Source organism: Stigmatopora argus, chromosome 24 (genome assembly GCF_051989625.1).
Source record: "Stigmatopora argus isolate UIUO_Sarg chromosome 24, RoL_Sarg_1.0, whole genome shotgun sequence".
In the NCBI taxonomy this organism is placed as follows: domain Eukaryota; kingdom Metazoa; phylum Chordata; class Actinopteri; order Syngnathiformes; family Syngnathidae; genus Stigmatopora; species Stigmatopora argus.
Window position 1 is genome coordinate 2,142,275 of NC_135410.1, and position 14,648 is coordinate 2,156,922.

General features: G+C 42.7%; 1 protein-coding gene across 1 annotated transcript in view; it reads right to left on the reverse strand.

The window, feature by feature from the left end:
- Window positions 1–6,957: 6,957 nt before the first annotated feature.
- The window catches only part of dspb (desmoplakin b), a 59,425-nt gene continuing 51,734 nt past the window's right edge, over window positions 6,958–14,648 (reverse strand). The window contains 2 exon segments of the mRNA XM_077594560.1: window positions 6,958–9,856; window positions 9,859–14,322. Coding sequence (XP_077450686.1) covers window positions 8,858–9,856; window positions 9,859–14,322 — 5,463 coding nt within the window. The 3' untranslated portion in view covers window positions 6,958–8,857.

Here is a 14,648-nt window from a genome sequence, read left to right on the forward strand (position 1 = left end):
TGGGAACTACGTGAGGATGCTCTTCATTGACTACAGCTCAGCCTTCAATACCATAAAACCGGACATTCTGACTGACAAACTCTCCCACCTTGGACTATCCTCTTCAATCTGCTGCTGGATAAAGGACTTCTTGACCAACCGACCACAGACTGTTAGACTTGGTCCCCACCTCTCTTCCTCCATTACACTAAGCACTGGCTCCCCTCAAGGCTGTGTACTGAGTCCTCTTCTGTACTCCCTGTACACCTACGACTGTACACCCACCCACCAGTCTAACGCCATCATCAAATTCGCTGACGACACCACTGTGGTCGGACTCATCTCAGGAGGGGATGAGTCGGCTTACAGAGATGAGGTCAACAATTTGTCTTCGTGGTGCTCGGTGAACAATCTCACACTGAACACCACGAAAACTAAAGAAATAATCTTGGACTTTCGCAAACACGGCACAGATCTGGCCCCACTCCTCATAAATGGAGTATGTGTAGACAGGGTCCAGTCCTTTAAATTCCTGGGGGTCCACGTCACGGACAAGCTCTCATGGTCTACAAACACCACGGCAGTGGTGAAGAAGGCTCAGACACGACTCCATTTCCTCAGGGTACTTAGGAAGAACAACTTGGGCTCCAATCTTCTGAGAACCTTCTATAGAACCACTGTAGAGAGCATCCTGGCGTACGGCATCACAGTGTAGTACGCTGGAAGCACGGCGGCAGACAAAAAGGCCATGCAGAAAGTGATTAACACTGCCCAGAGGATTGTCGGCTGCTCTCTGCCCTCACTTGAAGACATTGCCAGCCCGCGTTACCTCAGCAGAGCCAAGAACATCATAGGGGACCCTTACCACCCTGGTCACAATCTGTTCCAGCTGCTGCCCTCTGGCAGACGCTATAGGTCCCACAAAGCTCGGACAAATAGGCTTAAGGACATTTTTTTCCCCACATCCATCAGACATCTAAACTCGCGCTAACATACCACACATTCCCTTCTGCGGCATATGAATAGATGTTTGGTTGGTGATCTGCCTCCTACTAGCTGACTTGAAGGAAGGTAAGTGGCAGACAGTGTGCGGTAATCGAGAGGTAAGCCACCAGTATCCACAACAGCGGAATGACAAATTACAAGTCCGTAACTTACACTTATTTAGGTCTTTTGCCGATTAAACGTAGCTTATGGAGAAGCACCATCAATTTCGTCACACGCAGTTTCTGCGTGTGATGACAAGTAGGCTTTTGTGTTGTGGTAATGACGACATGGCCTATGTCCGATTATTATTATTATTATTATTATATGGAACGGGTGTAATTGTATATATATATATATATAACCAACGCGTTAGAACCCAAAACATAATGTACAATTACACCCGTTCAATATACGGTCATAACTTGTTTTATTGTGTTGATAAAGATAACAGTAAAGTTGGATTGAAGAAGCAACAAAGAATCACTGTTCTGATTATTTCTCCCTGTGTTTCAAGCGTAAATGCAGTGTACAGAAATTGCAATTATCGATTTAAAAGGGGAAATCAGGAAATATAATCTCATTAGGGGGCGATGGAGCCTATCCCAGCTGACTCCAGGCCAGAGGCGGGGGACACTCTGAATCCGTGGCCAGCTGATCACAGGGCACAAGGAGACGGACAACCATGCACACTCACACCCATACCTAGGGCAATTTAGAGTGTCCAATGAGCCTAGCACGCATGTTTTTTGAATGTGAGAGAAAACCGGAATACCCAGATGAAACCCATGCAGGCCCAGGGAGAACATGCAAACTCCACATGGACATGCCCTGGATTTGAACCTGTGAGGCCGACGCGCTAACCACTCGCGCCACCCGGCCGCCCGGAAATATAATATACATCTATAGTCTTCATTTGGGGCAGAAAGTTCATGCAGTCATAACTAAATAAGGGCTAAATACACATTTTAATATCAGACACACTTCAATTCCCCTTTCGGATTCGAATGTGTCCAACACCCGAAATGAACAAAATTAAAGAAAGATACCAATCTTTCGAATAATTCATTGACATTAGAACCTTCATTAATACCAATGGGAGAGCCTGCCACCAATTAAGTGTGGATGAGCATAAAGCCTTTACTATCTTTTGGGTTGGGTTACTGCAAATCCAGATTGTAGGCTATCGTTGCCTTTGAAGCAACAGTGAGTGACTGCAGAGTGAATTTTCTTTTGTAGTTCTTTGTACACGACAATGCGATTCTCTTTGAAGTTGACCTTCAGTCATATTCACTACTTCATGAGCAATGTTCCCTCTAATTTTTTGTTGGTCTGAGCAGAAAGACAACCTCCCTGAGCGTACTGAGTAGCAGTGTGAGCGACATCATCGGTACTCGGATGATTCGCCTAAAGACGTTTCGCCGACGGACGTTTGACAGACGGGCAGGTCGCACGAATGGACGTTCCGCCGAACGTTCATTCGGCCGAACGGAGGTTTTGCCGAAACGGCATTCGCGCGCTCGCCCCGCCCCCGGATCGTGTGTGTACAAGTTTTTCAACCTCGGCCCGCGGGCCATATACGGCCCGTTAGGATTTTTAATACGGCCCGCCGCCGGTGTTGTCCAAATTATAGTAAAAATCAATGTTAGTCTACCATCAATGGCAGCCCGGGAATAAGCACTCTTGGGCGGGCAGATGTAGCAGAACCGAGCCGTAAAATGACAGCAATCGGGTCAAATCCATCCTAAAACAGCATTTAATGATTAAATACAAATACTGGAGCTCTTTGGACATTAGAACCGAGCCCAGGGAAGTGAATTCCTCGGTAAAATGTCGCGATGATATCGCAATGGAGGCAAAAAAACGTCTATAGACGTCCATTCGCCAAACGGCTCAAAATCCTCTCAAATTCGGTCAAATCCAGCCGAAAACAGCGTTTAATGATTAAATACAAATACTGGAGCTCTTTGGACATTAGAAGCGAGCCCAGGGAAGTGAATTCCTCGGTAAAATGTCGCGAATGTCGCGATGGAGGCAAAAAAACGTCCATATACGTCCATTCGCCAAACGGCTCAAAATGCTCTCAAATTTGGTCAAATCCAGCTGAAAACAGTGTTTAATGATTAAATACAAATACTAGTATTTGTATTTAATCATTAAACTAACAAATACTAGTATTTGTATTTAATCATTAAACGCTGTTTGAACGAACGTTCATTCGGCAACCTGTCGGTCTGTCAAACGTCCGTCGGCGAAACGTCTTTAGGCGAATCATCCGGTCACGACATCATCATTGATCGCTATGGGCACACCAGTATCACACAAGCCACAAGCAGGTGCATGTCAATGTTCCCTCTAATTTTTCATGTAAAACATGCTGTAAAACACGAAAAACATGAGTGGACAGAGCTATTGCCACTGGCTGCCGCTTAAACGGCGCCATCATGGGGAAAGGGGTAAAAATATATATATATATATATATATATATATATATATATATATATATATATATATATACATATATATATATATATATATATATATATATATATATATATATATATATATATCCGATTTTTTTTTTTACTGCGCGCCATATGATTGCTGCTGCGCAGAGAAGACGAGAGTAGTGCGCAATTGCGCACGCGCGCACCTTAGAGGGAACATTGTTCATGAGTAAAAAGAATATGTGGTTGTGTTAAAATTGATTAAAATTTTCTCTTTATTCCTCCAGTCATTTTTAAAGCTTGACTTGCAACCTACTGAACTGTACTGTTTGATCTTTGCACGGTCAGTGGATGATGAAGAACAATATGAGATGTTTTCTGAATCACTCTGGCTAGGTCAGATCTCATCCCCTGATCTGTCATAGTACAGAGTGCAATGCATACAATCAGCTACCAGATCATAAAATCTGAGGTTACGAACCCAAAGTGACCAGAGAGCCCAAAAGTGTTCATCCTCAAGCCAGGCACTGGAATCAATATCTACTCTTGTCCAGTAGATGTCGGCCGTGGCGTACGCCACAGGATGTTGTTCAACAAGCAGGAACTGGGAGGTAGCGCTGGAGGCAGAGGCGGCAGAGCAGCAGTACGTGTTACCATGTGGAAATTCCAATATCAGTCCTTCAGGGCTGAATTGATGAGATGGCAGTGGCGGGCGGTGCATTTTCTGGTAGCGCCTTCAACGTATCAATCCAACCCTCAAAAACTATTTATGGCTATAAAACCTCAACTGCAGCAACAGCTGCGACACATAAAAATAATCAATAAATTAATGCACAAAAATGGGGTAAAATCCACTTCCTAGCAGCATTTCATGATTAAATACAAATACTGGAGCTTTTCAGACATTAAAACCAGGCCAGGGGGTGATTTTCCCGGGAAAAGACAGCGATGAACGTCAATGGCGTACGGGCAAACATTGCCCGAAAATGGGGTAAAATCCAGCCAAAAACAGCATTTATTGATTAAATACAAATACTGGAGCTTTTTAGACATCAGAACTGGGCCCGGAGTATCATTTCCCCGGTAAAAAGACAGCGATGAACGTCGATACGTCCATATGTGAAATGACAAAAAAATGCACTAAAATTAGGTAAAATCCACTTCCTAGCATCATTTATTGATTGAATACAAATACTGGAGCTTTTGAGACATTACAACCAGGCCAGGGGGGTGATTTTTCCCGGGAAAAGACAGAGATGGACATCAATGGCGAAACGCCAAAAATTAAACTGGGGTAAAATCCACTTCCTAGCAGCATTTTGTGATTAAATACAAACACTGGAGCTTAAATACAAACACTGGAGCTTTTCAGATAGCAGAACTTGGCCCACAATTGAAATATTATTTAGGAATATAGCCATATTTGTAATTTTACTCACCAAAAATCCTTTTTACACAATATCCATCCTCCTTTCTTTCTTCCTTCTTTCCTATCGCCATCGCAGCTAATGATGAAAGTCGAGCCTGTCCTGTCATATTTCCGGCATAGTCCGTTTTGAAAATGGCATTAAATCAACACAACAATATACTATTTCCTTGTGGAGCTAAGTTAGCGCACTGAAAGTGCCGCACACACCATTTTCCCGGCTGTAACAGGCTTGCTAGCTTCGGAGTTGACTGCCCTTTCTTAATGATGTCCATTTTTTTCCTGAAAAAGTCCGTCTAGAAAATAGCTTTGTGAGCAAACAGAATCTATCTGTTTTTGCTTCTGTCGGCCATAGTGGGTGGAGTTTGCGATCTCGGCTGCCTCGGTACTGCTTTGGCCCGCCTACTAGCCAATCATAGTTTGTGAAAGCAATGACATGTCCCAGCCAGCAAAATGCTAACGCCTATGAAAAATCATTGTGGGGTTGCCAACTCGAAATCTGATTGGTTAAAAGCAACAGTCTAGTTTAATGCAGCAGAGCCCGCAAGAACTGATTGTGCAGGCTTTGAGGCAGATCTGATCTGGCAACAAATAATGGCTGAAATGTGATTGGTTAAATGCTTCAATATGAAAACACACATCTGGAAGCAGTGCAACCAGGGGGAAAAGCAATGAAAGGAAGCTAACAGACCATTTGGAATAATAAGTACGTATTGATGGACAAAATATAATATGATTCAGATATTTCTTAGGCCAGCAGAGAAGGCCTTGAAGGCCCTGACGGCCCGCCACTGTGAGATGGTATGTGGCAATGAGATCTCTGCCCAAGAGATTGACTTGACAGGTGCAAACACAAAAGAATGCAAAAAAAAAGACAGAAAAAAAATTGAAAAGGCACCCTTGAATCCAACAAGTGAGATGCTTTTTCTGGTAAGAGAGCCACCAGCTAAGGATTCAGGGCGACATCATTGTGGAAACTATCCACCAGAGGGAAGCAGATACGATGAAGTTTCTTCGAAGCTTTATTACAGAATATTCCGGGCTCAGGTGAACTACAGCCAATTAATTAGGTGTCGTCCACAAATGCGCACAGACAAATAATTTACAAATACCTTTATATTTTTGTAAGGGATTTTCCACCAAAAACAAGTGTCAGGTCCAGGGCCAGACAGGTGGGGGGTTGTGCTTGTCAACCAATCACAGATCCAGCACCAGATGGTTCAAGCAATGCCAGGAACGGCTCATCAATCATCAAGGACCTATTTAAGCCACCCAGACATTGACCACATTGCTGGATCATCATAATCTGTTCACTGTTAAGTACCTTCTCGCGCTACCTCTTTATTCTTCTTGCCTGATCTCCAACCTCTTGTTTTCACCCTAAGACCACAACCACGAACACAACTATGACCAAGCACCTTATACCTTCGCTTTGGATCCCTCTACAGACCTCTCAGCTATCGACCCTCACGCTACATAAACCGACTTTCCCACGCTGCTACCCTTGCACCTTCGCCCGGCCCTGCTATACTAACAATAAATAGAAACGCCACGTCAAGCTTGTGTTCTTAACAATTTCGCGAGTAGAGGTTCGAATGTATTTGCCGTATCCAAGCCGCAATGTGGTCTATCCGTGATAGTCAAGCTGAAAAGTGCTGAGGTATAGCTGTATTTTTTTTTTAAGTAGCTGGTGGGGGCAGGAATTTTATCTATGCTTTTTCAATTTTACTCGGTGGTAATAACTTATAAGGGAAAGGGCTCATTGTTTGTCTTTGAACAGCGATTTGTTAGAGACGCTTGTTTTCAAGTCATTATTGCCTGTGGAAATGTAGTCTCTGTGAACGTCACTACGTACACTTTCACTATGCGAGCAAATAGGTAGCTTTGCTCCCGAAATATTATTAGATGCTGAAAATAGTGATGTTCTGACCAAACTGTTGAAAAATATGTATTAGGACAACTCCTGATCAACACTGAACCGACCACTGTAATAAACATGCTCTTTTGAAAAATGTGCAATCTGAAAGTGTTTGGGCTGCTATTATCTAACAATTTTCAGATAAGAAAGGCAGGTAAGGATGTTGATATATTGGCATCCAGTAAATCACAAGAACAAAAAAGAGAGGTTAATATTTTTATTCCTTAACTATTAAAGACCTTCAAACATCTTTAAACTCTCACCAAAAAAACATGTCTAGAACAAATTAGAATTGTACTTTACAGTGACTCCTTGAAATCCCAAATCCCTAAAAATTTAACAGATGCAAATGCAAAATACAAACAATTCATCTCAAAAGTACAGCAATTCCTGCTCTAAATGCTGTCTTGTTTCAGTTGTGTACAGGCTGCTTACGGCTACCAAATCCCAACATTTCCTGTCACCACACAGCCTACCAGCTGGACTGTAATTACAAATCGCAGACAATCCTTTCTCGGAACCTTACACATCGGTCAGTGACAACCATTTAAACACATACATGCATTTTTCTCCTTAAACATATGTACACTAATCCCTTGATTATCGCAGTTAATGGGGGCAAAAATGAAAATCCGCGAAGTAGCGACGCCCCTCCATAAAAGCCCCCAGAGATAGCAAATAGAAAACAGTTAGATGTTAAAGGTAAACGTATACATAGAAAACGGATACATGTTAAAGGTAAGGCAGATGATCCAGGAGAAGCTGCAGGTGGCAGCGTAGTTGCTTGCAGGAGCTATGTTGTAGTCCCACCAATATGTCTTGATGCTGAAGATCTCGTCAGTCTCATCAATGGAGGAGATGAGACTCTCCATAGTTGACCTGGTGTAGAGGGCTTTGAAGGCCCTAATGACCCCCTAATCCATGGGCTGTATAAGGGAGGTGGTGTTGGGGGGAAGGAACACTACCTGTTCCCCTTCATAATGTAGATCAGTTGTATGACCTCCTGCACAGTCCATGAAGAGAACCACTTTAAAGGGCAGCCCCTTTTCAGCCAGGTAAAGCTTTACCTGTGGGATGAAGGACATGAGGAACCAGTCAAGTGTGAGGGCCTTAGTAATTCATGCCTTTTTATTGGTCATCCAGTACACTGGCAGCAAGCTTTTGTCCTTTTTTAATGCTCAAGGATTATGTGACTTGTAATTAAGGCCAGGCTTGACCATGAATTCTGCAGCACTCTCACACGAGGAGAGTCACTCAATCTTTGTGAGGCTTGAACCCTGGCTTCTTCAGTTCTTTCTTGAACAGGAATGTTCGGGACGGCATCCTCTTCCAAAAGAGACCAGTTTCATTCATGTTGAAGATTTGCTCCGGGAGATAGCAATTTTCCTCAATAATTTTAGGGAAAACATCGTCAACATAACGCATCGCTGCAGCTTCGTCTGCAGAGGCCGCCTGTCCATATTACGACACGCTATGAAGGCCGAATCGCCACTTGAATTTATCAAACCAACCTTTGCTGACAACTTATTTTGCATGTTTATGACCCTTTTGGCATCCTTCAAAAATGATATCGAGGCATTTTTTTTTGGATGTTAGTCTCTTCCTTCTTGATATAGCAAATGGTAGATTCATTAAGTCCATATTTTTGAGCTACGGTTGCGAAGCTATTTCCTGCTTTCAACATGTCCAATGGAGTCACTTTATCATTAATTCTTAGGATTTTTCACTTTTTCTTCGGTTCGGTAGATGCACCAAAGGATAGAGAGCGTTTAGGCGGCATGACGAAGGGCTGCAGAAATGGACTGCTGGCCAATCGGCATCTGAGATCTCAAGGGCTGCTGGCCAATCGGCATCTGAGATCTCAAGGGGTGCTGGCCAATCGGCTTGAATCTTGGCTGTCTGAAACGTTCCTCAGTGGTGCGGGAAGCATCCAATGGATTTTTTTCATTTTTAATATTTTTAAATAATTTTTGATCCACAAAGGAGTGAAGCCGCAATAACCGAAGCGCAAAGTAGCGAGGTGTCTCTGTATTCCCTCACAATATACAAAATAACCAACCCTGAAGATTTCTTTAGAATGAAGCTGTGAATTCTGTATGGATTCTATATTTGGTTGATTACAGATGTGGTGGAGATGCTACTAAGGTTGGCATGACTTTGATGACTGGTGGAAAGGGAAGGCGGGGAGCCTAAATCCAAACCACTTCTTCGGGAACTTCGTCGTGAGCCACTTCTTGAGCCTGTGATGGATCCTGGAGCTGACCCGGAATTATAAGGGCTGCTTATTCCTCTGGAGGAGAAGGATGATGCCGGTAACATTCTTAGCCCAGTGCTCTCCTCCACCATACAATTGTCAAGAGCCTCCTTATAAGAGATCTTCAGTTTGCTCTTCGAGCACGTTAAAATCCTTGTGTGTTGTCTGAGGTCTTGGAGTTTTAAAGCAGTAGTACTATCAATCCAACACATTTTCAAAGCATCAGCTGTACTTCGCCTATTGCCCAGCTCTGGGTCATATAATCCTCCTGTTTCAAACTGAAACTCCAAAAATCGCTGTCCTGCCTCATAAGGAAGCCATATCTCCCTGACAGCAGACATTTTCTTGCCCTCTTTTAAATCTTCAAAGCCAATAAAAGCTTTCTGGGCAGGCTTTAGTCTATTAGCCATATCGTCAGTAATTATACCTTGGCGAGAAGCCTCTTGAATGCTGAGCCGATGCCCATTTTCTGGGTTTATGATTCCTCCAGTGCAAGCCTGAGCCTCCAGTAGTCTCTGGGCAGTAATTGCATCAAGAATACCACAATTTAGTGCTGCCGTAATGGATATTTTTTCTAAAGTCTCTGTATCAAATATGGCGCCCACAGGATCCTTTTCATCAACACTTTCAACAGGAGAGGTCAGAGTGATAGATGCCCCAGATATTTGATTTAGGGTCTCAGATGAGTCTTGAGAACCAGTGCTGGTTGTAAAGCTTTGCTCTTTAATGATGGGAGGCATTTTTGTAGACATCTTTGTAAGAGAAGAAACAGATTTTGATATTACTATTGAGGATGAAGACACTGAATCTGGGAGTGAAGCATGTGATGTGGGATTGTTGGCAATTGATGCGCAGTCTTTTCTGTGATGACATCTACAAAATGTGTTAAGGTGATCACGCGCGAGCGATATTGATCAAGAAGTGATTCATCAATGACTTTCTTTTCAAGTAGTTCACTGAGGTCATACTCTCTACCAGTCTTCCGGTCAATAATAACAAAACGTTTGGAACCATCTGAAGCTGTGGTTGTGATCTCTTCCCACTCACACTCCTGCTGGGCCAGGTCCATGTAGGTGGTATGGTCAATGTATCCTTTATCATATGCTTCACATACAGTCATCTCTTTGTTAGTCTGTGGGTCCACAATTTTTACTCTCTTCCTCCTCAGTGTGTTTTTCTTAGTTGCTTCTTGCTTTTCTTTGTCCACAATTGGCAAAAGGATTAGGCCAGTCTTTACATTAGTAATGCAGCGTTTTTTGAGATCCGAGTAGTTTAAGTTTTCATCCGTGTTAGGGTCACAGAAAACCTTACTAGCAACATCTTCATCTTCATCTAAGTGTCCTTTGCTGTAGGCTACATTTGCATCAATCCGATGGCTGTGTTCAGGATCAATAATACCACCACTGGCAATTTGGGCCTGAAGCAGACGAATGCCATGTCCTTTCACAACTAGGCCCCTTTTTATTGCCTGGAAAAGAGAAATAATTTTTCCTGTACCTGGAGGTTTGTAACCTGTCACAGCTCTTTCTGATAATAGCAGGGTATCCAGACATTCTGACCCAAATAATCCAATGTTGTAAGCATCACTAACAGTGAGGTGAACATTGTTCAGTGGATCAACAATAAAACCTGAAGCAGCCTGTGCTTCAAGAAGTTCTAGTGCAGTCTCAGATCGCAAGAGTCCACATTTCATACCTTCGTAAAATGTCATCACCTTGTCACTTGCTTCATCAAACACTCCGGCTATGCATGTAGACCTACCCAAATAGGAGCGCAAACGGTACTCAATGTCCTGGCTTGTCAGTCTCCCTTCCTTCAACTCATCAATATCAGATGGCTCAAGTAGTTTTGCATTTACTAGATCTATGACAGAGACCTGGCTTCTGAGTCCTTGTACAGTTATTGTTTTTAGGGGTTCTGGGAGAAGTAAAAGACCCGTGCTTATGTCTGCTCTGCATCTTTGCTTCAGAGACATATAGCTAACTGGCAGTTGGGTGTCTGGATCCAGATAGCACTGAGTATACTGACTGAGGGTCTCACATAGTTCTTCATCAATCAAATTTAGATCCATGGCAATGTCTCGAGGTAGGTAAACACTAAGGGTGGGGTGCAAAATACCTCCGGCAGATTCTTGAGCCTGAATTAAGCGAACAGCTGTGTCCTTGTCTATCAATCCCCTTTTCATGGCCTGGCCAACAGACAAGATCATCGAGGTGTTTGGGTCTCTGTACCCTCTGGCAGCAGCTTCTGCCGCAAACAGCTTTAATTCATCTTCTTTAGTGACTACTCCTTGAGCACATGCTTCCTTAACGGTCATTTTCTGATTAGTCTCTGTGTCAATTATGTGCCCCGTGGCTGCTTGAGCTTCAAGAAACAAGTCAGCACTTTCAGGGGACATGATTCCTAGTTTCTTAGCCTGTGAAAAGGATACTTTTTTTAACGATCCAGCTGCAATCCCAGCAATTACACTGGTGCCTTTGAGGAAAAGCTGCTTTTCAACAGACAGCTCCTCCACAGTTTTCTCACCCTTGAGTAGCTGATTTAATGTTGGTTCGTCCAAGATGCCACAATCAAATAACTGTTGCGCTGTTACTGTGTTGCAGACACCATCAAAAATAAAATCTGAGGCATGACTTTTTTCAGAAATCGGCAAAAGTTGTAGACCAGTCTGAAACTCTGTCCTGCATTTTTGTTTCAAAGCTCCATAACTTATGTCAATCTCAGGTTCAGGATTAAGATAGTATGTAGGATTCTGATTTAGATAATTGTGAATGTCTTCATCTAATAAATTGCTCTTCATTGCTAGGTCTTTCGGGAGAAATACACTAAGATTTGGGTCAATTATACCTCCAACACACTCTTGGGCCTGTAAAAGACGTAAACCAGTTTTCCAATCAACTAGTCCCTTTTTCATTGCCTCATAGACAGACAAAAGCTTGTCTGTACTTGGATCTTTGTAGCCGATAGCAGCAGCCTCAGCGGTCAATAAGTTTTCTCTGTCCTTTATATCAACTACTCCTTTGGCGCAAGCCTCCTCTACTGTCAGCTTCTGATCGATGGTAGGGTCAATTATATACCCAGTGGCAGCCTGGGCTTCAAGTAGCAAATTTGCAGTCACTGGGGTCAAGAGGTGTTGTTTTTTAGCTTCTGAAAAAGAAAGATTTCCCTGATGGCCAACTTGAACCCCAGCAATTGGCCCAGTTCCTTTCAGATTTACAAACTTTTCAGCAGACACTTCAGAGACTGTCTTTTCTCCTTTCATTAACTGGTCCAGTGTGCGCTTATCAAGCACCCCTGACTCAAACAACTGCTTTGCTGTAACTGACTTGCGTACACCCTCAAAGATCAGTTTAGAAGGATCTTTTCTTTCGTGGATTGGAAGTATTACCAAACCAGTTTTAAAATCGGTTTTGCATTTTTTCTTTAAAGCCTCATAGCTGATATCACATTCCGTATCTGGATCAAGGTAACATTCCGTACTTTGATTGAGGACTTTACAAAGATCTTCATCCAAGAGGTTGCGATTTATTGCTGTGCCTTTGGGGAAAAACACACTCTGAATTGGATCTAGAATACCCCCAGAAGAAGCCTGAGCTTGCAACAGACGTAACCCAGTTTTTCTATCCACTAAGCCTTTATTAATGGCTTCAAAGATTGAAAGGGGTTTTGCCGTGCTTGGATCCCGATAGCCTATAGCAGCAGACTCTGCTGCTAGCAGCCGATCTCGGTCCATTGTGTCCACAAATCCTCTGGCACATGCCTCCTCTACCGTAAACCTCTGATTGGTCCTGGGGTCAATAATGTGACCAGTTGCTACCTGTGCATCAAGTAGTAAATCTGCACTATATGGGTTCATGAGCAACTGGATTTTGGCTTCTGAAAAAGACATTAACCCTAAAGATCCAGCTGCAACACCAGCAATTGGTCCAATCCCCTTTAAAAATGCTTGCAGTTCATCTGACAGTTGTGGGACAGTTTTTTGGCCCTTTATTAGTTGGATTAACGAATATTTGTCCAAGATCCCACAGTCATGCAACTGTTGTGCGGTGACTTGCTTACGGACACCATCGAAAATGAGTTTGGATGGGTCTTTCCGCTCAGTGACTGGCAACAGAAGCAGACCAGTGTGAGCTTCGGTCTTACATCTGTCTTTCAATAGTGCATAACTGATTTCCTCCTCAGTGTCAGGATCTAAATAACACCTTGGATTTAGGGTCAGCGAATGGGAGAGGTCTTCATCCAAAATTTTTCGGTTAATAGCTGTGACTTTGGGAAGGAACACACTGAGATTTGGATCCAATATGCCTCCAACACACTCCTGGGCCTGCAGCAGGCGTAGTCCAGTCTTCTTGTCGATCAGTCCATTTTTCAAGGCTCCATGAACTGAAAGTGGTCCCGCTTCACTGGGATCCTCGTAGCCAATAGCTGCAGCTTGTGCTGCTAAAAGTCTTTGTTCATCTCTTTGCTCTACCACTCCGGCAGCAACTGCCTCCTCAACCGATAGGTTTTGATTAGTTCTGGGATCAATAATGTGACCTGTGGCTGCTTGCGCATCAAGTAGCAGGTCAACAGCATCTGGTAGTAGAATACCCTCTTTCTTTGCTTCAGTGAGGCTTATTTTACAGGGAATTCCAGAAATACATTTGTCATCTTGTAGGCTTTTTTCAACTAACACTCCTGCTATTGGGCCTGTTCCTTTAAGACTAACTTTAATATTGTTAGAAACATCAGGAACTGTCTTTTGCCCTCGAATGAGCGCGGTGACAGTTGCTTCATCCAAAATACCACACTCAAGCAATTGGGCTGCTGTAACTGGTTTGCGGACGCCATCAAAAAGTATAGTGGAGGGTTTCAATGTTGAGGATTCGTTAGTTGTCTTTAACTCATCCTGCATACTTTGTTTCACAGTAATCAATTCTATGAGTTCTTTCTGGACAACTGACAGCTTTCCTTTACGTGAATTCTCAAGATCATTTAGTTTCCTTAGAAGCCTCTTTATCTCAATTTTCAAAGTAGTGTTTTCCCTTTCCAGATGATCATTGTCTGCATTATATTTGTTTACAAAATCATTTTTACTTTCATATTGCTCCTTCCAGTAACTTAAATCTTTTTTCAAACGTTCATTCTCCTCCTGTACATGTTGCTTGTTTTGTAGCTCTGACTCAAGAGACAGTTTGATCCATCTCAGTTCCTCCTCTAGACTTTCAAGTTGATCCCTGTTCGTCCCAGTTAAATGATGTTTCAGCAGAAGATCATCTCTCTCTTTCACAATGTCACTGTACTGTGATTGAAATGAGAGATTTGTGGTTGATGCCTGAGGGAAAAATAATCAACATAAGAAAAGATAATGTCACAAAAGACATTAAAAAAAAAAAAGAATTCACACAAGGACACTAAAAACCTATGAGATAGATGCTAGATCATCCGTTTTAAAATAGAAAACATTAGTCACATGAAGTTTGAATTTCAATCACACGACAATGTTGGTTCTGAGCAATTCATTGCCATTTAAGCAAAAGGACAAAACATAAAAAGTACATGCTGCATCTTGTTGAGCAGTGATAAGAGCGAGAGAACAGTAAAGAAAGATCAACTATAATTGAGTATGCTTAAATAACAAGTCATCACTGGACTGAAATG